The sequence below is a fragment of the Rhodotorula toruloides genome (genome assembly GCF_000320785.1).
Source record: "Rhodotorula toruloides NP11 unplaced genomic scaffold Scaffold20, whole genome shotgun sequence".
Lineage (NCBI taxonomy): Eukaryota > Fungi > Basidiomycota > Microbotryomycetes > Sporidiobolales > Sporidiobolaceae > Rhodotorula > Rhodotorula toruloides.
In genome coordinates, this window is record NW_015622980.1 from 373530 (window position 1) to 397067 (window position 23538).

At 62.8% G+C, this 23538-nt stretch overlaps 9 protein-coding genes across 9 annotated transcripts; 3 read left to right on the forward strand and 6 right to left on the reverse strand.

The window, feature by feature from the left end:
* Positions 1 to 234: 234 nt before the first annotated feature.
* On the forward strand, positions 235 to 2910 carry RHTO_03448 (MFS glucose transporter; the record flags this gene model as incomplete). The annotated part of the gene is made up of 16 exons (XM_016417119.1): positions 235 to 414; positions 475 to 561; positions 621 to 774; positions 850 to 934; positions 1052 to 1075; positions 1133 to 1275; positions 1329 to 1522; positions 1590 to 1605; positions 1664 to 1744; positions 1819 to 2028; positions 2086 to 2129; positions 2216 to 2301; positions 2366 to 2418; positions 2514 to 2566; positions 2629 to 2762; positions 2823 to 2910. 16 exons carry the CDS (start codon positions 235 to 237, stop codon positions 2908 to 2910), a joined length of 1632 nt encoding a protein of 543 aa, XP_016271648.1.
* Positions 2911 to 3135: 225 nt separating this feature from the next.
* Positions 3136 to 3685, reverse strand: RHTO_03449 (uncharacterized protein; the record flags this gene model as incomplete). Its single annotated transcript, XM_016417120.1, has 2 exons — positions 3136 to 3596; positions 3658 to 3685. 2 exons carry the CDS (start codon positions 3683 to 3685, stop codon positions 3136 to 3138), a joined length of 489 nt encoding a protein of 162 aa, XP_016271649.1.
* A 351-nt stretch (positions 3686 to 4036) lies between these two features.
* On the reverse strand, positions 4037 to 7972 carry RHTO_03450 (3-phosphoinositide dependent protein kinase-1; the record flags this gene model as incomplete). The annotated part of the gene is made up of 8 exons (XM_016417121.1): positions 4037 to 4147; positions 4206 to 5474; positions 5527 to 5786; positions 5863 to 5960; positions 6017 to 6126; positions 6185 to 6237; positions 6350 to 6536; positions 6593 to 7972. The coding sequence occupies 8 exons, from the start codon at positions 7970 to 7972 to the stop codon at positions 4037 to 4039; spliced, it is 3468 nt and encodes a 1155-aa protein (XP_016271650.1).
* A 1032-nt stretch (positions 7973 to 9004) lies between these two features.
* RHTO_03451 (uncharacterized protein) lies at positions 9005 to 10364 on the reverse strand (the record flags this gene model as incomplete). The annotated part of the gene is made up of 3 exons (XM_016417122.1): positions 9005 to 9241; positions 9375 to 9805; positions 9923 to 10364. The coding sequence occupies 3 exons, from the start codon at positions 10362 to 10364 to the stop codon at positions 9005 to 9007; spliced, it is 1110 nt and encodes a 369-aa protein (XP_016271651.1).
* A 319-nt stretch (positions 10365 to 10683) lies between these two features.
* On the reverse strand, positions 10684 to 12621 carry RHTO_03452 (uncharacterized protein; the record flags this gene model as incomplete). Its single annotated transcript, XM_016417123.1, has 2 exons — positions 10684 to 11954; positions 12036 to 12621. 2 exons carry the CDS (start codon positions 12619 to 12621, stop codon positions 10684 to 10686), a joined length of 1857 nt encoding a protein of 618 aa, XP_016271652.1.
* A 727-nt stretch (positions 12622 to 13348) lies between these two features.
* RHTO_03453 (uncharacterized protein) lies at positions 13349 to 15646 on the forward strand (the record flags this gene model as incomplete). The annotated part of the gene is made up of 8 exons (XM_016417124.1): positions 13349 to 13693; positions 13756 to 13810; positions 13889 to 14175; positions 14254 to 14559; positions 14628 to 14699; positions 14765 to 14932; positions 15014 to 15470; positions 15606 to 15646. The coding sequence occupies 8 exons, from the start codon at positions 13349 to 13351 to the stop codon at positions 15644 to 15646; spliced, it is 1731 nt and encodes a 576-aa protein (XP_016271653.1).
* Positions 15647 to 16015: 369 nt separating this feature from the next.
* RHTO_03454 (base-excision DNA repair protein) lies at positions 16016 to 17751 on the forward strand (the record flags this gene model as incomplete). Its single annotated transcript, XM_016417125.1, has 4 exons — positions 16016 to 16353; positions 16424 to 16472; positions 16535 to 16860; positions 16920 to 17751. The coding sequence occupies 4 exons, from the start codon at positions 16016 to 16018 to the stop codon at positions 17749 to 17751; spliced, it is 1545 nt and encodes a 514-aa protein (XP_016271654.1).
* Positions 17752 to 18232: 481 nt separating this feature from the next.
* On the reverse strand, positions 18233 to 19105 carry RHTO_03455 (uncharacterized protein; the record flags this gene model as incomplete). The annotated part of the gene is made up of 7 exons (XM_016417126.1): positions 18233 to 18299; positions 18392 to 18479; positions 18570 to 18632; positions 18699 to 18705; positions 18763 to 18774; positions 18835 to 18893; positions 18952 to 19105. 7 exons carry the CDS (start codon positions 19103 to 19105, stop codon positions 18233 to 18235), a joined length of 450 nt encoding a protein of 149 aa, XP_016271655.1.
* A 351-nt stretch (positions 19106 to 19456) lies between these two features.
* On the reverse strand, positions 19457 to 23221 carry RHTO_03456 (F-box and WD repeat domain containing protein; the record flags this gene model as incomplete). The annotated part of the gene is made up of 6 exons (XM_016417127.1): positions 19457 to 20532; positions 20590 to 20888; positions 20943 to 22466; positions 22519 to 22622; positions 22685 to 22820; positions 23040 to 23221. 6 exons carry the CDS (start codon positions 23219 to 23221, stop codon positions 19457 to 19459), a joined length of 3321 nt encoding a protein of 1106 aa, XP_016271656.1.
* Positions 23222 to 23538: the final 317 nt, after the last annotated feature.

Genomic DNA, 23538 nt, shown 5'->3' on the forward strand with positions numbered 1-23538 from the left:
TGGGCTCTTTCTTCCTTGCTTGCTGCTCTTGCGAGACTCTGCCATTCACTTCGCCAAGCTGCTGAAGCGGCAGTCGTCGACGACCACCTTTGTCCTCGACACCACCTTCGCACACTCTCCCACTTCCTCGACGCCCAACTCGCGTGCTCTTCCTCCGCGGACTCTCCGCTAGCTCGTCTCTCAGCCCTCACGTACCGCAACTCGGCAACCTCCGCCGCCAGGCCGTCCCTCACCATGGTTGGCCCCAAGCGCTCGCTACTTACCAAATTTACTCGCAACCAATATCTCGTTGGTTCGCTCCCGACGCTGGGAGGCCTCATCTTCGGACTGGACATTTCGTCGATGAGCGCCCAGCTCTCGAACCCGTATTATCTCGAGACCTTCAACCACCCCGACAGTACTCTCCAAGGTTTGGTGAGCTCTCCTCGATCTCTCTCTCTTCTGGCAACCTTGACTGACTCTCCTGCGTCGTAGATCAACGCCGTCATGCCCCTCGGATCCTTCTTCGGCGCCTTGTTCAACTCGTACCTCTGCGACTTGATCGGCCGCAAGTGGTGCATCGTGCGTCCTTCCTTTGCTTGCCAGCTTTCGGTCGCATACTCACCTCTCCTCCATGACAGATCATAAGCGGTTGGTCATGGGTCATCGGCGCTATCGTCCAGTCGACCTCGAAGAACGTCGGCGCCCTCATGGGCGGTCGCGTCGTCGCCGGTCTCGCCGTCGGACTCGCCTCTGCTATCGTCACAATCTGCAGGCTCTTTCTCTCATCTGCGCGTATCGAAGTCGTAGGAGAAGACGCGGTTGTCGTGGCGGTTCTCCTCGCTGACCCCCTTCCGGACTTCCTCGCAGACCAAGCGGAGATCACCAAGCCACAGCTTCGCGGTCGCATTGTGAGCGTCCAACAGCTTTCGATAATTCTAGGGATTGCGGTGCAGTACGTCCTACGTCCCTTCAGAAGACGGCTTTGAAGCGGAAGAAGAAGCGGGACCGCTTCGAGGGGACCATGCTCTTCTTCCATGCTTTCGACAGCGCTAACTCCTATCGTTCATAGGTATTTCGTGCAGCTGGGTTTCTCGTTCGCGCTCGTCTCTTCTTCTCTAGACTCGCACACCACTGACGTCTTCGCCCACAGTTACCTCGAGAGCGACAAGTCCTTCCGCATCCCCTGGGCTCTCCAGCTCATTCCCGGCGCCATCCTCGGCTCGCTCATGTTCATCTTCCCCGAGTCGCCGCGCTGGCTCATGGACCACGGCCGCGACGACGAAGCCCTCCAGAGTGCGTGCCAACCGTCCTTCGCCCCGAGTCTCGCTAACTCTCTCTCCTCGCAGTCCTCGCTGACGTCCACGCTGCCGGCGACACCGAAGACCCTCTCGTTCAGCTCGAGTTCAGCGAGATCAAGCGCCAGATCGCCTTCGACAACCAGCAAGGAGCGAAGTCCTACCTGGACCTTCTCAAGCCCGATGTCCGCCTCCGTGTCTTCCTTGGCTGCGCAGACCAGATGTGGTCGCAGTTGAGTGGAATGGTGAGCCAGAGCGGTCGACGCGGAGCTTCGAGGCGACGTTGGGCTGACTTTGCCCTCCTCTTGGCAGAATGTCATGATGTACTGTGCGCTGCGCGCTTCCTTTCGCCGTCTGTTCGGCGCTGACGGGTCTTCCGCGACCAGACGTCGTCTACGTCTTCCAAGGCGCGGGCTTGCAGGGACGCCGCGCCGAGCTCATCGCCTCGTCGGTCCAGTACGCCCTCGGTGAGTCTCCCACCGACTCTCCCACTACAGTCGCGTTCAATCACGGAACGAGCTCATACGGTTTCTTGCAATAGCCCTCGTCTGCACCGTCCCCGCCGTTATCTGGCTCGACAAGATCGGTCGCCGCCCTCTCCTCGTCGGCGGATCCGCCGCCATGGCCACCTGCCTCATGATCGTCGGCGCCCTCCAGAAGACGCTCGGGCACAAGCTCGAGGGCGCGGAAGCTGCGGCAACTACGACTTGGGTCGTCACCGGCCACAAGAGCGGAAGTTACGCCATCATCGGTTCGTCGCCTTCGCTTCTACGTCTGTGAAGCTTCGTTAACTCTCCCCTCTTGCCAGTCTTCTCGTACCTCTTCGTTTGCAGCTTCTCCGCCACGCTCGGAGTGCGTCGCGTTTCCTCTCCTCCGACTTCGCTTTCTCCTTTCTCCTCTCTGCTTCGACCGCTGACCCTGCTCTTTTCGCTCTACAGCCCTGCTCGTGGACCTACGCTTCCGAGATATTCCCGACGCGCGTGCGCGGCAAGGCTGTCTCGTTCGCTACCGCGTCGAACTGGATGTGAGCCGGTCCTTCCTCCGCGTCCGCCCCCATGATTTCTTGCTGACACCCTTCTCTCGCGCAGCTTCAACTTCATTCTCTCGATGACGACGCCTCCGGCTTTCCGCAACATCCAGTGTACGTTGCGATCTTCCCTGAACTGTCTCAAGCCGACGTGAAGTCGAAACCACCTTTGACTCGAAGCTGACCTCACCATATCTTCCGACTCGCAGACCGCGTCTACTTCCTCTACGGCACCTTCAACATCTGCTCCTTCCTCCACTTCGTTCGTCGCCTTCCTTCCCATCCCTCACGCAAACTCCGCTGACCGTACACCGCGCAATCCAGTTCTTCATGTACCCCGAGACGAAGGGCCGCACCCTCGAGGAGATGGAGGAGATCTTCGACGGCACGAACACCTTTACGGCGTGGCGCGTCCCGCCTGCCAAGGGCATCAAGAACGTTGCCGACATCGAGTCGTCGTGAGTTTCCGGCTTTCCTCCCTTTTGCCTCGCTTAAGCGCTGACCCTCGACTGACACAGCGCCGGCCGCACTCCAAGCATGGGTGAAGTCGACGACAAGGACCTCAAGGGCGGAGAGTCGCGCGTCGAAAACGTCCACTCTGTCTGAACGCCCGCCCAACTTCTCCTTTGCCTCTCGGTCGACCTCACCTTTGTGCCCATCCTGTATGTAGTGACTCATGAGTAGCGGAATACGATCATCAGTATCAGCAGCGAAGCGAAGGACTGGCGAGGTGCAGGACGAGGAGGAGAAGCATCGGAGAAGCAGGTCCCGTTCTCACACCGGAGCGCTCAGTCCCTTCACACTGCTTCAGTACAGGAAGTATCGATTCCGCTACGGAATCGCAAACGGTTCATGCCAAGTGCGCCTCCTTTCCGCGAGGTCGCTGCCGTCCTCCCAACCCGGCTTGAACTTCCGCTTGCTCGACGATTGACGAGCCAACGGACGAGCCCGCTTCGTCGGCTCCCAGATTCGCTCGGGAGCGACCTGGATTGGCTGCCCGTCGTCGAGGTCGGGGTCAAACTTGACCTCTTGCTTGGACGTCCCTTGCTCCCCGACGCCTGAGACCGCCTTCCGGTCCTGCTGTACAGGTTCCTCCACCGGTTCTCGAGCAGCTGCTCGTTTCTGTGCCAGGATCGCCTCAATTGTCTCGCGGTGTTGCCGGGACCTGAGACGGACGCAATGTCGCTCGCAAGCCGTATGTTTGGCAACCTGGCTGGGCTTGAGATCGGTCCGGCGTTCTGTGCACAGGGTGAAACGGTACGCATGGCGTCTGCCGGGCAGTTGCACGAGTCCTACGATGGCGATGTGAGAGAGTTGTCGCGCTTCATCGTTGAGGAGACGGAAGTCACTCACCGTCGTCCCGCTTCGTCTTGGCGGGCATTGGTACGGTGTGCAGGAAGACAAGAGAGCAGAGTAGGAGCAGAGCACCAACAGCAAGCAAGGAACTGCGTCATCTCGAGCTGCGGGACGTTGCTGGCCGAGGTTGAACGAACTTCGCGCTTGCGCTGCTTGACCTCATTCTTTGCTGAAGCTGTCGTGACCCTGCGACAGCGCGAGCGATGTCTCCGACTTCGACAGTCCAGGAAAGCCGAGGTTGCTGGATTGCGAGCGAGGACGAGGACGATATGCGGCGGGCGCTGCTACAACGTTGGGTATGCGAAAGGGATGCTTGAAAAGGCCGTGTGCGACGTGGAGAAAGGAGAATGTAGTGTCTGTGTATGGTGTGCGGAATCTACCGCTGGGTCGAGGGTACAAGGAGGCCGGTCTGGTGCGCCTCGCGGAGCTCGTGGATCCAGCGCGAGGCTTGGCCGTACGGCTCCTCGTACTTGTAGTTGCGGGCGGACTGCGTCGAAAGGAGGGTCAGCGAGCAGTCTGGACAACCGAGACGAAAGCGGGCGTACAGTCTTGACGGTAAAGCCCCGGCTGTCTTTGCTGCTCGGCTCGACGGCGACGAACGCGCTCGCGCATTCCTTCTTGATGCCGCCCCGCAAGGCACTACCGAGAAAGACCTCGCTCTTGACGGTGATGCGCTCGGGCGTCTCCTTGATGCAGAGCAGGCGAGGGTAGTCGGTCAGGATGAGCGTGCGGGGCTTCGAGCCGGGAGGTGTCGTCGGAGGAGAGTTGGCTGCTGCGACGGCCGCTGCGCCGAGCGGGTTGACGGAAGAAGCGGAGCCACCAGAAGAGGGAGAAGGGAGCGGGATCGTGCCATTCTGCGGCGAGGGCTGGGTCGAGGGCGGGGCGGAGGCGGAGGACGAGATGAGGGTGAGAGGGTTGCGAGGGAGCTTGATGCGCGAGCTGCGAGAGAGGATGGCCGTCCGGGCGGCTGCGGCGGAAGAGGACGGTTTCTGGAGGACGGGCGAGAGCATGAGAATCGTCTCGGACGGGAGGAGCACGCCGGCCCATTTGCCGATGCCGGCGCCCGATGCTGGCCTCTCGCCACCAGTGGCGCTCGTCGGGCTGCTGCCGACCTCGTCGCCGTCGTCCTCCTCGCTGACCGACCCGCGCTCACCAAAGTCCGACTCGGCATCCTCGTCGCGCTGAACACCCGACTCTGCGTACGACCGTCCGCCAGTGAGGCCTGTGCCCGTCGTCGACGGCGCCTGCGACGAGTCTGCGCCCTCGTTCCCGCCGAGAAGCACAAACTCGCCGCGGATGGTCGGAGCGGGAGGCGTCAAGCCGGTCTTGATCGGCGGAGGCTCGACGACCCAGATTGTCGACCAGTCGATGGGCGCGTCAAGAGGATGAGGAGTATGAGCGACGAAGGAGTCTTCGGGCGTGGCGAGCTTGGGCTGCGGCGTCGAAGTCATGGGCGGGGTCTGTTGCGGCGTGCTGAGCGCAAGGTCGGCGGTCGCACCAGTCAACGCGTCGACGGGTGTCTTCTGCGCCGCGGGGTTGGACAAGAGCTCGGAGAATGGCTCGTGAACGGAAGAAGCGGGCGTCGACTTTTCCTCCTCGCCGGAAGTCCGCTGGCCGCCTGTCGATACTGACGACGCAGCCGACTTGGCGCCGGGCGCTTCGACCGGCGAAGGAGAGTCGGCAGTACGAGTGGGCGAGACGGGAGGAGACGACGAGGGCGCAATGTGCGAAGTGAAGAACGGGTGATTCTTGACTTGCTCAATGCCGTTGCCGTTCGCCGGATCGCCTCCGAGTCGCGCCTTCGGGTCAACGACCTGCGCAAACGCTGTGAACTAGAGAACATACGACTTTGGCGAGCACACGCACCAGCAGCTTTTCGACGAGGTCCTTCGCATCGGCGGGAAAGCCAAGCGGGAACTCGTACTGGAGGTTGATGATCTTCTGAAACATGAGGTACTCGGTTCGCGCCTGGAACGGTGGTCGACCAGCGAGCATCTGGAAGAGGACGCATCCGAGCGCCCAGAAGTCGGAGCTGAAGCTCGATTCGCGCCCTTCGCTGAGGATCTCGGGGCTGACGTATTCGGGCGTGCCGACGAACGAGCGCGTGCGTGGGCGTCCCATCGGATCTGCGAGGGCGAGGAACTTCGATCAGCCCACCGCACATAAAGCAGCTCGAGCTGAGGGCGTTTTCGCGACACTCACCATCGAGCGGATGCCCATCCGCCATCTCCTCCTTCTTCAGCAGCTTGGCCGTCCCGAAATCGGTGACCTTGACGCGCATGTTGCGATCGAGGAGGATACTGCGCGCGAAGAGCGGGTCAGATTTGACGGACAAGGGATGGCGAGCGAGACTCACTTCTCGGGCTTGAGGTCGCGGTGGATGACGCCCTTGTCGTGCATGAAGCCGACCGCGCTCAAAATCTGCGCGAGGTAATATCGTGCCGAGCGGAGGTCGAACGAGCCGTACTGCGGAGCGAAGTGAGTAAGCAAATGGAACGAGCGAAGGGGAAGAGGGGAAACTCACCTTCTTGATCCACTTGAGCAGCTCGCCATTTTCCGCAAACTCGAGGACGTAATCTGCAAAGCGTCTCGAGTCAGGTCGAGCCTCCAGCGCTTGCAGCACGCTGGCATGCCTTCTCCGATGCAACGCCATCGCGCCAGCACAACACGGCAGGAGCATCGAACTCACACAAACTCCACTCGTCCTGAAACGTCCACCAAAGCTTGACGATCCCCGGGTGTCCATCCAGCGCCTTGAGCGTGTCCCGCTCGATGAGGACATACTTAGTCTTGCGCTCGCGCTTGATGTGCTCCTTGTCGAGCACTTTGAGGGCGTATTGCCGGTAGGGCGGGTGGACGGTCGTTACGTGCGTTACCTGCGCCAACACTGGTGAGCGTAGGCGGGAGAAGAGAGAGAGAGGGCGGGACGCACAGTACTGTAACTCCCCTCACCCAGCACCTCCCCGAACTCAAAGTCCTCCGTGCTTCTCCGATTCCCTACGACACCCATCGCATTCGGCGTCATCCCGATGCACCCTTGGCGTTCCTCGACCGTCAACGGACGGCCTCGTCGTTCTTCGCCTGCTGCAGCCCAGTCGGGGCGCCGGCCTGTTGTAGGGGAGGCAGGCGAGCCGGGCATGGCGGTGCTTGATGAGCTGGTCTGGCGTTCGTGGGCATTTGGAGGCGGTGGTCGACCGTCAGGCGAGCCGTTCGCCTCAGCCCGCGACGGACTGAGCGACCCATCCCGCCCGGGGTCCTGCGCCAGACTCGCCGCAGTCGACTCCTCCTGCGACCGCCTCAGCCGAGGCAAGTCGTCCTTCTTGCTCGAGTCGGCGCGGTCGTACTTCGGGCGCGTCCAGCTCGCCGCCGCTGATGCACCCGTGTCCTCCCCATCTGCGGCTCGACCGCGCGAAACCGATCCTGATCCCGTCGAGTCCGTCCGCGCCCCTCCTGCGCGCGGTCGAAAAGGCGGTAGTTCGACGTCGCTGTTCCCTCCCACCGGCGAGTTCGGGATGGATCCTCCCTCGTGAACGGGCGACGGAAGCGGAGAAGGGAGTGATCCGTCTCCTCCACCCGCATTCGAGCCTTTCCCTCTCCGTCGCCAGCTACTCCGCTGCAACATACTCGGTCTCTTTCCCCCTCCTCCCCCGCCGCTCCCGCTCCCCGCCTCACTCGACTCTCCTCCCTCCTCCATATCCACCAACCTCCCCTTGCCCTTCACGTCTGCCCCTCCAACCACGCTCGTCATCCCCATCCCCATTGGCGCACCCTCTCCCCTCCCCCTCGTCGGACTCTGCGCCGCACTAGCCGGCCCAACCCCATACGCTCCCAACGCATTCATACCCCTCGTCACGATCCGCGGTACAGCCGGCGCGCGCTGGGGTTTCCGCATAGGCACGGCTTGCACGGAGGAAGTCGAGCGCGTGGAAGAGGCGCGTGAGATGCCGGTTGTGGTTGTGTGGGTTGTCGAGGTTGAGGAGATGGATGTCAGCGAGAGGGACGAGGCGGAGGGGTTGTGAGGGGAGGTTGTGCCGCCGCTGGACGAGTGCGAGGAGGTGTGTGAGGCGGTGGCGGGGTTGTGTAGCGGCGTCAAGGGTTGGAGAGGAGGACCGCCAGAGGGTTCGCGGTGGTGGTGATGGATGTACGGCGATCCAGTGGGCGGATGCGTCTGCGGGGACTCGTGTCGCGTAGGCATCGAGTGTAGCTGTGGTACATCAGGCGACGAGAGCGACAAGCCCGCAGCCGACGGTCTTCGTCGCCGGTTGTTCGTCGACGAGGAGAGGGGAAAGCCGCCTCGGATCGAGGCCGACATTGTGCGGCGGCTGGCTTGTCACGGCGCGCTCTCTTTGTCGTTCCAGTCGAGTCGAAAGGAAAGAGTTCAAGGGAGGCGAGGTGGTGCGAGGTCAGGGAGAGGATGAGGAGGGGAGCGCGAGAAATGCCGAGGCGAGAGAGGCCGAGTTCGGGTGTGCGCTAGGTCGTGTGCGGCTTGGGTGGTCTGCAAGGAGTGTACAAACGGTTTCAGCGTGAGTACCGAGCCCCGCTGCGCTGGTCCGCTGAGCTTGTCCTCCTCGTGCGTCCCATCAGCAAGAAGCGATGTCGCTCCTCTCAGCCTCGCCTGATCCGCGCCCTGTTCACCCAGCCAGCCTCCCAGCACCTCCCTGTCCCTCCCGACGACCCCAACGCTCCCATCAACCCCGCTCCATCGCCCGTCCGACCCTCCCTCGCTTCCTCCCCACCCGTTTCCCGTTCGTCCCATCTCAGCTCAAAGCGCGAACATACCTCGACAGCTCGTATCTCCTGATGTGTGGGACTCACGAGTCGTGCGTCGCCGGTCTCGGATGCGCGGGAAGAGAGAGAACGAGGTTGTGGTGAGGGTCCGGAGAACGAGACGAGAACCGGGGGCAAAGGCGAGGCGTGTTCGCCTGTCGCAGTCGTCGATCGGGTTGACGTTAGCTCGTGCGAGTATTGAGCGATAGCCAGTTGTAGTCTTTGCAAGAGAGAGGGAGAGCGCGAGCGAGTTGACTGCGAAGAGAGTCGAGACCCGGTGGAATGGCACGAGGACGAGACAACTTCACTCTGCTTGAAAGGGCTCGCTCATACTGTTGCAAGGGGACGCAGATCTCACAGGAGAGGGGCTCGAAGGGAAGCCGGAGGAAGCGAGAGTATGCACAGAGAGAACGGGTTACAGCGAAAGTCCTCCAGGGACCGCAACGACGAGTGCGTATGTACAGCGTCAGAACAAGAGTGTCTGTACGTCCCCGGGCACATACGTAGGAGGCGCGGAACGGCGAGGGTTCAAAGGGGAGACGTCCAGCGTCTTCCTCCCTTCCTCGGGACCTTCCCTTCACTCCGCCGCGAGATGGACGACATTCCTCCTCCTCAACTCCTCATGCGCGCGTTTGTCCGGCGCCATCGTAGCCGATGCCGTCGACGATGAAGGAGGAGAGTCGGAGAGCGAAGAGGATGCCGAGGAAGAGGCAAAGGAAGGAGGAGGAGAGGAGGCGGAGGGACGGTCCGTCTGCTTCGCGACGTCGACCCATGCACCGTCGAGCGTGCCAATCGTGTATCCTCCGGCGTTCACCTGTGCGCGCAACGAGTCCCAAACAGTTAGTGACATTTTCTCGTACCATCAGCGCCACTCGAATCCAGGTTTTGACTGGCTCGACGCCGCAAGCACAGCTTGAGCAACTGGAGCAAAGGGAGAGGGAACGCACGATCGGCCTCGTAGTCTTCACAAGCGTAACAGTCGTCTCCCTCCCAGGTCGGGCATCAATACTCGTGCGGAACTCTTCCTTTCCCGTCGCCGTTGCGGTGAGAGACGAGTCGGAGGGGGATTGGCGCTTGAAGAGACGGCGCTCTGGGGCGACTGACACGGGGGAGATGGAGGAGGCGAAGGGCGCAGTGGAGATTGGGTGCACGAACGGGTTCGAGCGGGTGAAGGCCGGCTCGCTGACGGTCTCTGATGTCTCGCTGGTTGAATCCGCTGTGGAGGTCGGCGCTGGGATAGAGGAGGTGGTGGTCTCATTCGTCATGGAAGCGGACGAGGCGGAAGAAGAGTCGGACGAGGAAGAGGTGGATGGGGACGCGGGAAGCGTGGTCGTCGAGACCGGCACAAAGCCCGTCAGGGTGCCGATGGTGTAGCCGCCTGCATCAGCGAGAAAAGAGGTTGTCAGGACCGTCCATCCTGACGAGGAGCGAACGACTTCGCGTCGAGCGCCCTCAAACCGCCTTCAACGCGTCAAAGGGACAACTCGCCACGCACCAGGATTAACGATCGGCCTCGTAGTCTTGACGAAAGTACTCGTCGCGCCCTTCCCACCCTCGTACGTAGTCGTGCTGTACTCCGCACCCGCCCCTCCCCCCTCCGCCGCTTGGCGCTTCCAAAGCCCGCCTACCCTGTCACTGCTCTCCGCTCCGTGGCAGGACAACCCGCTCCATGCCCGACCTGCTACGTCAGGCGCGAGGAGGACCAACCCGGTTCCTCCGACTACGAATCCGGCGACACAGCATGCGAGAGTCGTCAAGAGCGCACGGAGGATCGCGTGGCGCGTCGAGGGCGTGGAGGGGCGCGTTGGAGGCGAGTAGGAGTCGCTGAGGTGCTTGGTGGATGAGGGAGAGGGGTGTGCGGGGTCGGTTGAAGAGGTCGAGGACGGCGATGAGGGGATGGGCTCCTTCGTAGGCAGCAGCGCGTACTGAGAAGTCATCTTCTCCTCAGACTGTGTCTGTCAAGCAAGAGACCAAGCAAGCCAGACGAGCGAGCGAGCGAGGTGGAGACAGACGTTGGACGTTGAACCTCGTCGAGGTTAGCGCGTTTCGAGGGACTTGGCGGGCCAACGGATGAGAGGGTGGTGACGCAGCGGGTGTATGCGTGGACGTCACGTTGGAGCCGGGGAGGAAAGCGGCGGGCGAAGCGAGAGCGCGACGACGAGCGACGATGAGGAGGAGGATGAAGGGGAAACGAGTTGCGCAAGGGGTATAGCAAAACACGACGACGGTATAAAGTACTCCTCGTCCTCCCCTCCCCTACCGAAACAACCTCTCCCTAATGCCCAACCCAATCCCTCCCTTCCTCTCCCTCTGCCCTCCCGCCTCTCTCACCCCCGCCGACGACCCAATCGACACGACCTTCTTCACCCCCTGCCCCTTCTCCTTCAACCCCGCCACAACCTGCTCCACTCCCTCTCCCATCCCCGCAATCCCACTCTCGACTTTCACGCCCTCGAGTCCGCCCAACCCTTCGCGCACGGCGACCCACATGGCGGAAACCATCACCAAGTCCCGCAGTTCTTCCGGTCCGAGGACGCCGCCTTGGAGGCCGCGCGAAGGGTGGAAAGTCCCGAGTGGGATGGACGGGAGGAGCGGAGGGAGGAGCAGGGTCGAGACGAGTTTGGGATGGTAAGGTGCAGGACGGAGGGTGGCGAGGTGGAGTCTTCGTGTTGTTGGCGCTGAGGAGGAGGTGGTGGTGGTGGGCGAGAGAGCGAATCCAGTCTGTCCCGCACTCGAAAGAGGCGGACTGTCCTCCACCCCTCCCCCTCGACGAACAGACGTCGCAGGACTACTCCCCCCGCTCCTCTCTCCCGCCCCAGAGTTAGAGCTCGGGTTCGGACTCGCATGCGCCCCCGAAAGAGGGTACACGAGCGTGCAAACCCACGGCGTATCAGGGTCTTCCTCCTCCTCCTCCTCCTCTCCCTCCTCCGCCCCATGCTCAACTTCCGACCCGCGCCTACTCGCACCCTTCAACTCCTTCATTCGTCGCCGACTCCACTCGACTCTCACGCCCCTCGGTGCGCCCTCCAAATCCGCACGCAGCCACTTGCGCAAGACGAACGCATAGCCTTTCTCGCGATTCTCGGGGGGCGGAGGGGCGGAGGGATGGGGTGGTGAGGCGGTTCGGAGGAGGGGGAGCGTGTGTGGAGATGGGCCGGAGGGGGCAGAGTCGGGGGCTGGTTTGGAGGGTGATGAGGGGGCAGGAGCGGCGGAGAGCGAGGAGAAGAGTTTTGAGGAGCGCGAGTCGGGTGCGGATGGAGAAGGAGAGGAGGGAGAGGCGGATGGGGCGGGGTTGAACGAAAACCGCTTAAACTTGCCCAATAAACCTCCTCCCCCCGCTCCACTTGTCGCGCCGTTTGTCGCGCGTGAAGGAGTCGGACTAAGTCTCGACGCGGGCGGAGAAGCGACGCCAGAGGAAGTAGAGGCAGAGGGAGAGTTGGCGAGTGCGAGGTCGACCGGGTCAAAGATGGCTAGTCCGGTGAACTCGACGCCGCGTTTGGCGAACTTCGCGACTCGTTGGTCCGTTCCTGCAGACCGCAAACTAGTGTGAGCATTCTCCTGCGTGGGAAAAGGGAAGAGAGAGAAAGCGTCTGTGAGCGCAAACGCACCTGCATCCGTGACGACCGTCGGCAAGACCGAATGAAACGCCAGGTTCAACAACGGCGTGACTTTCCTCCTCCCGCTCCCCGTCCCCGTGCCCGTGCCCGTTGCGGAACTGGTCCCAGTCACCCCGCTCTCGCCCGAATACACGCTGTACCCGCTCCGCCCAGACGCGAGTGAGCTCAGACTCGGCGAGCGAGAGACCCGCGCACTCCCCGGCGATGCCCTGCCTCGGGACGAACTCCTCGCCCTCTCGAAACTCCCACTCGCTCTCCAGCCTCCTCCCGCCCCCTCGACGGACCCGACGTCCCCATCCCTACTCACGCTCGCTCCGGCGACTTTGTCCAAACTCGTTGCGCTCACTCCACCGGCTCCTGAGGGACGATGAGCGGTCGAGGGAACGAGGAGCTGGACTTGGAGGTTCAAGGGGTGCGCGGACGAGCCTGGGGGTGGACGGACGAGGACGAATAGGTCTGGCGGTGGTGGGGGGGCCGCGGCGGGAGAGTGGGGTGTTTGTGGTTGGTGTGGAGCGGAGAGGGGAGGTTGAGACGAAGAATGGGATGAGGTTGGTCGTGCGGGTATTGAGGATGTCATCGGTTCGATGGAGGGTCAACTGGCTCGAGAGGGCGTCGGGGCTGTTCGAGCGCAAAGAGGTGAGTGCAAGAAAGCTAGTTCAGACCGCGCGGGTGGCGTACCGGGTGCGTACAGCCCGCGTCCGAGGACTCCGTGGGAACCGGCGCGAGCGGGAGACGAGCGAGCGAGTGAGGTGGTCGTCGCTGCGAGCTGCGGGCTGCGAATGGAGTGGGTTTGCGTGCGTGTAAGGGTGCTGTGCAGTCGACTTCAGCGTACAGCGAGAGGGAGAGGGCGAGGGAGCGAGGTGCTGAGAGTGGTCCGATGAGCGAGCGAGGTGCGTCGTAAACACGGGCGCGTCAGCAGCGAGGTCGCCGGGCGGGCAGTGCGACGGTGCCGAGGGTCTGCGTGTCAGCAGTGTCACTCGGCAAGCACGCGTAAGAGCTGGATGAAGACGAGGAGCGAGGAAAGCGAGTCAGCGAGCGAAGGACTTGGCCAAAAGTTTCGATACAGACTGGAACGAGCAGGAGGACGAGAGTGTGCGCGGTAGAAGCCTTCGTTGCATCCATAGACAGCTGCATCACACTTGTATCGTCTTGCATCGTAGGTACTGACTTGAACGGGTCCACCCGACGAGGCGAGGCGAGCGCACCGGCCTCGTTCACCTCGTCCTCGCACTCTCATCGCTCGCAACTCGCTTGATTCAGCTCAAAAGACTGCTCAGACTCTCGCATTGACTCGCCCAAGTGCCATGCCCCCACCGCCGACCTACCGCACCGGCTCATCCCTCTCCTCGTCCTCCTCGTCTCCCGCACCAACATCCTCGTCTCCCGCCGATCCAGTCGCCGCAACGACCGCATTCGACCGCGCAAAGGCATTCCGCGAGAGACTCGAGTCGGCTCGCGCGAATACGGCGGTGCGGACGAGTACGGGACAGCAATCGCCGCCTCCCCCTCCTCCCCCTCCTCCTCCTCCGACTGGGACGACCCCCTCGACGCTCCCGCCCGCACCAGCTTCGCTCCCTACACGTCCGACGCTTGCGGCGCTCTCAGCATCCGCCGCTCCATCCGCGCCGACGAGTCAGCCTCAGGTGCCGGTTCGTCGTCCATCGCCGCTCGCGAGGACGTTCGAACCGAAGGCGACGGCTGCAGTTTCCAGCGTGCGCGCGAGGTGGATACGATCGCGACAAACGAGGGGAAGGAGCGAGGCGAAGGTAAAGGGATGGAAGGCGGTCAGGGGAACCGGTCTGCGCAGGACGAACCAGTCGTCTGACAACCCTCCCCTCGGCCAGAAACGTTCCCCATCCCCTCCGTCGCACACACCGCTCCCCCGCCCGCTCCTCCCACAGTCCCCTTCCATCTCTACCCCTCACCCGCCCCTTACCCAGGATACATCCCCTCCCTCCCTTCCTCCGCTTATCCAATCTCCTCTCTTCACCCGAGCCCGCTCATGGCGCCGATGGGAGCGTCGGTGGATGCGGTGGTTGAACATGCGTTGGGAGTCGTTGGGGTCAGTAGGGAGGAGTGGGAGGATACGGAGAGAGTGGAGCGGAGGTTGCTCGAGGTTTGGGAGGAGAAGGTGTGTTTGTCTTCCTCTCTCTCTCTGCTCCTTCTTCGTCACCCACGCGCTCGGGGCTGACACCCTCCTCGAGTCCAGATACTCCCCCATCCCGCCTCTCACCTCCCACCCTCCCTCCCCTCCTCCCTCATCTACCTCCTCTCAACCCTCCTCACTCCCCCCTCCCTGCCCCTCACTTCTCCTCCTCTTCTGCTAAAGATGGCGGCGTACCTGACGATGGTTGAGAAAGCCCGCGAGGGAGGAGGGGGAGGAGAGTGGGCGAGGGTGCATGAGTGTCTTGTGGAGGGGTGGAGGGGGGCGCTTCTGAAGGAACGGGAGAGGGAGAGAGAGGAGAGCGGAAAGAGGAGGGAGGAAGAGGGGAGGAGGAGGGAAGTGGTGCAGGAGGTGCGTCCGATCGCTCGTTTTTGAGCAGCCGACAGGGACTTACGCGAGCTCTCGCGCGCATCGTACAGAACCGCGAGTTGAAGAAGACCGTCGAGCAGCAGCAGTCCAACCTCGACAGGCTCGAAGCCTTAGCGACGCAGGTCCGATTTTCTCCCCTCCCCCTCTGCTTTCCGCCAGCGCGATTGACCCACTCGAATCGTCGCAGCAAGTCGCTTCCGGGAACGAGCTCGCTGACGCGCTCGAGCGGGCTGTGGAAGCGAGCCGCGAGGCGGACGCACAGAGGACGAGGGTCAGGGAGTTGGAGAAAGAGCGGGATGAGGCGGTTGAGAGGGAGAAACGGCGCAGGGAGGACGCGAAACCGAGTCGTCGAGTCGTGCGTCGTTCCCCCCGCGCCTTCTTGTCGTGAAAGCCAAGCGGGTACTGATGAGATGCGCACTGATTGCGAGGCTTGCAGGCCCTCCTCCTCGAAGACCTCGACAAATCCAATTCGGCCCGCGCCTCTCTCCAAACGCAACTCGACTCGACCCTCGCCGAGCTCGCCGAAGCGCGCGCACACCTCGCCTCGACTAGTCCGGCGAAAGGAGGGAGCGAGCAGAGGGAGAGGGAGATGGCCGAGGCGGATCGGTTGATTCTGGAGGGGAGGCTGGAGGTGGTTGAGAGGGAGAAGAAGGAGCTGGAAGGACGCTTGAGGGCCGAAACGGAGAGGCGGAAGAAGGCGGAGGAGGAAGAGGTCAAGCTTCGCGCATCGACGCCGGCTCCGACGCCGTCGCCGAGCACGACGGCGGGGAACGGCACGGCAGAGATGGACAAGCTGAGGGCCGAGTTGAAGCAGAACAAGTTCGTTATCGAGCGACTGGCGGGCAAGGTCAAGGAGTTGAACAAGGAGGTCAGCGACAGGAGGGACGAGAATGGTGCGTCGCGAGGCTTTCCCTCGTCTGTCGGACGCGATTACCGTCGTGACGAGCGCGGTCGACTGCGTGGCGGAAGTCGAAGACGCTCGCCCGATGAGACGAAGGCTGACATCCGCGCTCGTCTCGCGCTCGCAGCCGACCTCCTCTCCCGCCTCGCCGCTGTCGACGCCGCTTGATCCAGCCCCTTTCCGCGACTCTTCCAACTCCCGCCTGTCGTTGTACACACCCAGAATTCGCTTGCAAACCCGCTTCGCAACGTCGACCTTGACCTTCTCAGGTCGAAGACCGTCGCTTCGCTTCTTTTGCTTCGCTCTTCTCGGCGATTGTTGAATCAGCTTTTTCTTGACGCCGCTGGCTCACCCTCGTCCTCGCACTCGCAGCCCGCTGAAGCGATTCCCGAATTTTGTCGCCGACGTCGTCGAGCGGTGTCTCATCGCGACTGGCCCCGCTCGCCGACATCGACTTCCGCTTCTCTCGCTCTCGCACTTCCCGCACTCACGCTGTTGCTCACTCGCTCACTCAGACAGCTCGCAAACGTCGCAAGGATGTCGCCAGCGAAACGAGCGCGCTCCTCGACCGCCACAATCAAGCGCTCGTCTTCCGCCACTCCCCCTCCCTCGTCGACTCCCACCGCCGACGAAGACAAGCCCAAGCCCACCCTTCCCGCCTCGGCACTCAAGAAACTCTCTCTCCACGCATCGTCCCGCGCAGCTCAGACGCCTTTCCCGCATTGGCAGCACCCGACTCCGCAAGAAGCGCAGGAGGTGTGCGACTTGCTCGCTAGCGTGCATGGAATGCCGACGAGGCCAAACGTGCTGGTTGACAAGGAGGATGCGCCGGCGGGGTGCGGGCAGGTGCCGAGTGTGTTGGATGCGCTTGTGAGGTGCGGCGGGGACGGACTTGACTCTTTCGCTCGAGATCGGCTGGGCTGACGGGTTCTGTGCGTCGTGCAGGACGATTCTCTCGCAGAACACGACGAGCAAGAACAGTACTGCGGCAAAGGTGTGACCGGGTCGAGCGTTTCAGCCGCTTCCTCCTGCTGACCATCGCTCCCCTCCACGCAGGTCCAGATGGACCAGATCTACGGCCGCGCTAATTACCGCGCCGTCCTCGTCGGCGGCCAAGCCAAGCTGCAAGAGACGATCCGTTGCGGCGGTCTCGCGGGCAACAAGTCCAAGGCGATCATGGGTATCCTCGACCGCCTCGAAGCTCGAAACGTCGGCGAGCTCGGCCTCAAGCCGGGCGAGGGCGAGTTGAGCCTCGATTACTTGCATGGGAAGAGCGACGAGGAGGCGCTCAACGAGTTGATCAGCTTTGATTCGGTCGGCATCAAGACGGCGAGCTGTGTGCTGCTTTTCTGCCTCGGGAGGGACTCGTTCGCCGTGGACACGTGCGTGCCCGTCTCTCTGCTCTCATGTCACCGTAGCTCACGAGATGTTCCACCCGCAGCCACGTCCACCGCCTCTCACTCTCGCTCGGCTGGCTCCCTCCGAACGGCTCCGTGTACACCCTCTCCTCCTCGGACTCCTCCTCTCCCTCGAAGCCCACCCGCCAAACCTCCACCGCCGCTCCTCCCTCCCGCGACCAAGCCTTCTACCACCTCGACCACCTCCTCCCCTCCCAGCTCAAGTACCCGCTTCACTCGCTTCTCGTCCGACATGGACGTGGGTGTGTCCGATGCGCTGCGAATGGCGTTACGACGATGGATTTCGTCGAGACGTGTCCGATTGATCATCTCGTGAAGCGGGTCAAGGGGAAATACAAAGGCGGAGGCGGAGGGGCGAAGGGGAAGAAGACGGAGGAGGCGGAGGAGGTGCCGGTCAAGGACGAGGCGGGCCAAACAGTCGGTTTCGCGCACGCCGAAGGCGCAGAGAAGATCGAGTTTGAGCCGTTGCCGGACGCGGCGGAGGAGAGGGTCGCCGAGTTGGGTGCGAGGAAGGGCGAGGCGGTCAAGATGGAGGACGAGGAGGGGATGCCGCGCGATGAGTCGGCCGAGGAGCACGTTAAGCCGAAGAAGGGTCGCGGGAGGAAGGTCAAGGCGGAGCCGAAGGAGGAGGACGAGGGCGACGCCGAACCCGCCGCCAAGCGCTCTCGTCGCTCGACTACCGCATCGACGAAGTCTTCCGCACCCACTCGTGCTCGCTCGACTCGCCTCGGCTTCACCAGCTCGAAGGCTGCCGCGGCGACTCGCTTGAAGGCTGGGAAGGCGAGTGGCGACCGCAACGAGCCAGAGGCGGCCGGACAGGCGAACGGAGGAACGATGCACGGATTGGATGTGTAGGTGGAAGGCGAGTGGGGTCGCGTCTGTTCTGCTTTGTTGCCGTGCTTGCTATCAAAAGAGTCGCTTTGCGCCCGTTTCATCGTTTTCGCCTTCGCGTTTACCTCGTGAGACGCCGTCTACTCTCGACGCGATGTATCTGTCTCGCAATACAGGACTGAGAGAACCCAAAGAGAGGGGAAGACAGTACGGCGAGGAACGACGGGGGAGAGTCACCGTTTGAGGACGTTCAAAGCAGCATTACGCCGGCCATGCAGACAACAACTGATAATGCCGCGCCGAGAAGTCCATTCTTGAGACGCGCAGCACCGCTCTTAACTCCCTCCGCGCTGCCATAATCCATCCCGCCGACTCCCGTCGAAGTTGCGGTCGGATAGCCCTGATTCGGGGTGCCTGCAAGCCAAACTTGTCAGCCAAGCAGCGGGGACTGAGGAGAAGAAGCATTGAGCGCGCCGTTGTAGGTGTAGGAGATGTTGTTCGCCGCCTAAGACGTTGCGACGCCGCCGAGGAGCGCAGAGCCAAAGCCGCAGACGTTGCGCATACCGTCGAAGCTGCGTTTGCGAGAGCGTGTCAGCCCGCTTTCGTAGTAGTCGTCTGCGCCGGATGTCAAAGCCACGGAGAAAGCGAGGGGAAAGGGACGGACATGCTCGACGAGTTGGCCTCGAGGCTTGGGACGCCGAGATACTCCTCGCACTGGTTCGTCTGGACGAAGCAGTCGACGCATTGCGGGTCTGCGAGGAGGAGAAGTGATCAGGAGAAGGCAGACTATACTCGCAGCTCCTCGTTTGCGCATGAGGCACGGGATGGCAGCCAAAACGCACAGGCGGAGGAGAAAGTGTCGGTACATGCGCACTTGATGGCGTCGACGAACGAGACGGGGTTGACTGGGTCGTCGAAAGCGAACGAGAGTCAGCGGGCGTCTCGACGGTAAAGAAGCGGTAGCAACGCACAGAGCATCTGCGGGAGGAAGCCCTCATCAGTCTGCGCGACTCCTCAATTATGCGACTCACGCACTTGCTTCCAGTCCTGCATGACGTCGAGTCAGCGTCTGGGATGGCTAAGTTGGGCGAGCTCGTCCGAACGCACCTTGAAAGCCGCCGCCGCGCGGGCGCAACTCGAGATACTCGTCCACTCCGGCTCGCACGCTGTTTTCAATGATAGCGTTAGCGCGGTTGCATCGGAGGAGGGAGAAGAGAGACTCACCGACGCAGGAGGGAATCTCCTGAGGGAAGTAGGGGATATTGCCGAGCTTGTACTGCCTTTTCGCGAGGAACGCGACGCCCGTCGGTGCAGGCAGAGCAGCAGCCGTGGCCGCAAACGCCAGAAAGATCGCAATCGGAGCGAAGTGGAGCTTCATCGAGACGGAGCAAAGCCGAATGGGAAGAAGCCGGAGGGGGAGAAGGTCGTTACGGTCGTTGAGGGGTCGTGAGGGTCGTCAGAGGTCGTCAGGAGTCGTCAGCAAGCGCTCGTAGTCGTGAGAGGTCGGTAGTAGGAGCGGAAGGATGAAGGAGCCTGCGTCGCGCTCAGGCATCGTCCGGCGATGAAGGCGCATCGTGCCGAGTCGAGGCCTCATCGACATCCGCAAGCTTGGAGCGTCGCAGTGTGCATCTGTCAGGAAAGTAGTGATGCCGAAGAGCGAAAGAGCGTCGCCGAGAGGATGTGACAGGAGCGAGTGAACCCGCCGCGGCGTTCCGCATGTTGCCATAACTCAGATCTCCAGCCTACTCGCCTCCTCGACCATGCTCAGCTCGAGCGCGTACCGCAAGTCCTCTTCCTCCTGCTGCTGTCGTCGCAGAGCCTCGTCCGCCTTGGCCGAGATCTCGCTCTGCCGGAGTTGGGCCGCGAGTAGGGACGACGTCGACGGCGGAGAGGGCCACGAGGTCGCGGCGCTGGGCGAAGTCGAAAGACGGGAAGCTGGAGACGGGGAGGCGGAACCGGGAGTCGAGGCGGCTGAGCGAGCGACTTCGGACCAGCCGCGACGGACAGGCGTGCCGCTCGGCGCTGCGACCGCGGCCATTGAAGGTGAGAGCGTCGTGGCAGGCGAGAGAGGGGAAGCTGCGCCGGTTGAGGTTCTCCGTCCACCGAACGAGGCGCCAGGAGGAGAGGCGGGAGACGAGGCGACCGGCCAGAGTTCCGGGCTCATGTCGGGGATAGGGTCGTTCGTGAAGGCGGCACCTGTCGAACCGTACGTCGGCCCGAGTCGCGGGCTGATGTGTATCTTTGCGTGCGGGTTGAAGGAGGAGGGTGGGCTGCCGAGGGCGCGGAGCGAGGGCGAGACCGGTTTCCAGTTGTACGAGACGCCGCGAGACGAGGGCGACGATGACGAGCGATGCGAGAGCGAAGAGCCAAGGAAGGGTGATGACGGCACGGAGAGGGAGCTGGCGGGTGAGGGCGCCTGTGAGGGCCGGCGGCCTCCTCGACTGGTCGCCTGCGAGAGTCGGTCATCGTCGTGTTCCGCCTCGTCATGTACAGCCGACGTTGATGCCTGTAACAGCTCGTAGTCCTCGTCGAGCACGAGCCCGTCCGAGTCGAGCAACTCGTCCGGGACCTGCTCCCAGTCCGGCTCCTCCTCCAAGTTTTCGAACAGCTTGGCCTCCTGCTCGTCCATCGACAAGAGCATGGCGTAGGCGACCGCCTCCTCCTCCGTCATGTTGTCGAGGGTCGGCGGGAGACCCAGGTCGTGCGACATTCGCTCCTCCTCTCTGCGCCTTTCGAGCCGTGCGGCGGATTCGGCAGAGAGGGCGTTAATCGACTCGCGGACCTGGTGCTGCAGCTCCATGTTGGCTGCCGAGGAGAGGTGTCAGTGCAAAGCTCCTGAGAGCATGGTCCAGGCGGACTTACCTTTGAACCGCTCCTGCCGCGCCGTCAATTTTCCTCCCGCCGCCTTGATACCTTTCTTCTTGACGTCGCTGCTCGTCCGCCAAGCCAAGATCCGCCCGCCAATCGCAGCGACAACCGCCTCGCGACTGGCTCGGACGTGAGAGACTAGCCAGCGGTTCTCCTCGTCGTCGGCGATCAAACCCTGTGCGAGCATTCGGGACGGATGCCGGGGCGCAGTCCGGTCGCGGAAGGAGCGGATGGGCGGCTGGAGGAGGTGGGCGGTGCCGAGGGTCGAGTAGAAGCGGAGGGTGCCGTCGAGGCTGCGTACAAGAGAGTTAGATCTGGTTCAAAGTCGACGAGAAACGCGGACGCACCCTCCGACAAAGACGCCTGCGTCAGTCAGTTCGAGCGCCGTCACCTTGCTCGCGCTTCCGCCACCATCAATCTCGAGCCCCTGGACCTGCACAGACGGCGCGACGAGATCGCCCCGCTCCTGTTCCTCCTCGCTCTGCTTCGTCTCCCAGTTCCACAAGAACACGCGGCCGTCCTTGTCACCCGCCGCAACGTACTTTCGCTGTCCGAAAGAGCCGGCCGATGCGGCATCTGCGCCTGTCGAGATCGGGAAGACCGAGGACGCCGAAGTCGAGCGAGAGAGGGAGGGGAATGCGAGACTGGACGAGCTTGCCGATGGCGTAAAGAGACGAGGTCGCGAAGGGAAGGAGATCCTTCCTTCTGCCGGTGTCGAGGGGACAGACGCGGTCGAGGTCGCCGCTTCATCAAAGTCGACGGCAAAGGCTGTGAGTGCGGAGAGGTGGTCCGGCTGAGGATGGCCGAAGGTCGTGCGAATGGGCGGACTAGACGGAGAGAAGACGAAGCGGGAGAAGGCGGGCGAGTCGGCTTGGTGTACGAGGAGGGACAGAGAAGCCGAGGGATTCGACGGCGGATCCAAGACGAGGTAATCGATCTTTCCGCCCTGTCCCGCCGGCAAAACCTGCGCGTCCGCTTCGGTAGCCGTAGTCGGCTTCTCCTCGTCGATGTAGACGGCGGGCCAGACGACCGTCTTTCCGTCGCTCCGCCCGACAGCAATGCTCGCTGGTCGACCGTGATACCGCCCGACCCAGCCCGAGTCGAAGGCGATGGACGTCGCCTTGACCCTCCGTCGCGGTGCAGCCTCAGCCGCCGTGCCGGTCGCAGTAGCCGGTACCGCATCGAGCGCGACGTCCCACCTTCCCTGCCATGCCTTGACCGCGACAGGCGGACGATCCCGTACTCCTGCTGCTCCCGCCACACTTGCAGGGATCGTCAAGCTCCAGATTGCAACGACACCGTCCGCTCCCGCCGTCACGAGCACATCCGTCCGTTGCTTGATGCCGCCCATCATCCGTCCTCCGCCGGTCCCGCCAGCGCCGCTGAACGCAGTTGCCTGGATAGCCGAGCCCTCGCGATGCGCGTCCGGCAAGGACCGCACTTCGCCAGCTTCGATCGTCCCGCCTGCTGTTCCACGCCCGCCAGTCGGCGACGAGTTGACGAAGCGGAGGCTGCCGTCTCGCATGCCCCAGACGATCTTGGTGCCGTCGATGGAGACACCGACGGAGGTCGCTGAGACGATGGGGAGACCGAGAGGGCGGCCGAGGTGGTCGACTGGCGAGGCGAAGAGCGGGCGTTTCGAGACTTTGCCGGTGAAGGGCGATGAGTGGACAGCTGCACCTATGTCGAGTGAGAGGGAGAGGAGGGTGGCCGAGGTGAGGGAGGTGGTGTCGGCAGTGCGAGGCGAGGCGGGAGGAGTCGAAGTGCCGGGCATGGGCGAAGACGCGGAAGGAAGGCTGATGTGGACGTGCGAGAGGGCGCCAAGCGAGGGGTTGTGAATGATGGTGGGCGTTCGGGCGCGGTGCCATTGTCTGCGAAATGCTGTGAGTGTGGGTGAATCCGAGCGTACGTGATCAAACGCACCGGAGAAGTGAGACCCTCGAGATGTATTCTGACCGCCACGAAGACGGCTCTGTCCGCCTGCCGAGCGAGTCCGGAGTCACACCATAGTACGTCTCAAAGGCAGTCTGTTCGGCCCAGAGTGCATCAGCGGGCACACTTCAGCCGGGACAAGGAGGGAGAAACGCACTCGCCAGCTCGCCTCGTCGACAACAACATCATGCCACGCCCGACAGACGAGTTGGCACGTCCCCAAAGCGTACGGAGGGAGGTGTGCGAAGACGTGCGCGAGCAGTTCGAGCGGCAGGGAGGCGATTGGGGAGGATCTGCGGGCGAGGGGGAGGTGTGAGTCGCTGTGATCTTCCACCTTTCGCTAGCTGAGCATTCCCCCGAGCTGTAACCAGTTCTATCATCCACATTGTGCCCAGCCATCCTGTCCAAACGCCTCCCGCAATCCCACACGTTCAGCACAGCCACTGCTCGCCCTCGAAGCCCGCCTCTCCCTGTCCACGGCTCCGATAGACGTGACAGACAAGCAGACGCACCCGAAGCCCTCCTTCTCACGACCCTTGCCCTTCCTATCCTTCCTCGAGGGTGTTGTCGCGCTGGAGGACGGCTCGAAGGGCGCACTGTTGATGAGGGTCGAAGAGGGGTCGTGGGTGTTCGCGAGGGTGTTGGGCGTGTCTGTCGAGTTGTTTGGAGAGCGGGAAGGGGTGGAAGAGGACATGCGAGCTATCCGAGCTTGTGGACGAGTGAAGAAGCGAAGAGGTGACGTCGAGGAGGAGAGGGAAAGGACAGAGGTGCAGGGATGGCTCGAGAGTATCGCGGTCGTGCAGACGGGCTAAGAGAGTAGGTAGCGGACGAGCAAAGCGCTGTGCGGGATGCGAGAGCGAACGGTCGAAGGTTAACAGCAGCACTTCCGCGTTTCGTTCGGAAGGAGTTCGGATCGGCAAGATGGGCTTGATTACGGGCAGTACAGGTATGGACAGCATTCGGTGATGGTGGTCGTTGATTAAGCACTTCGCGGGTAAGGCTGGAGAGTGG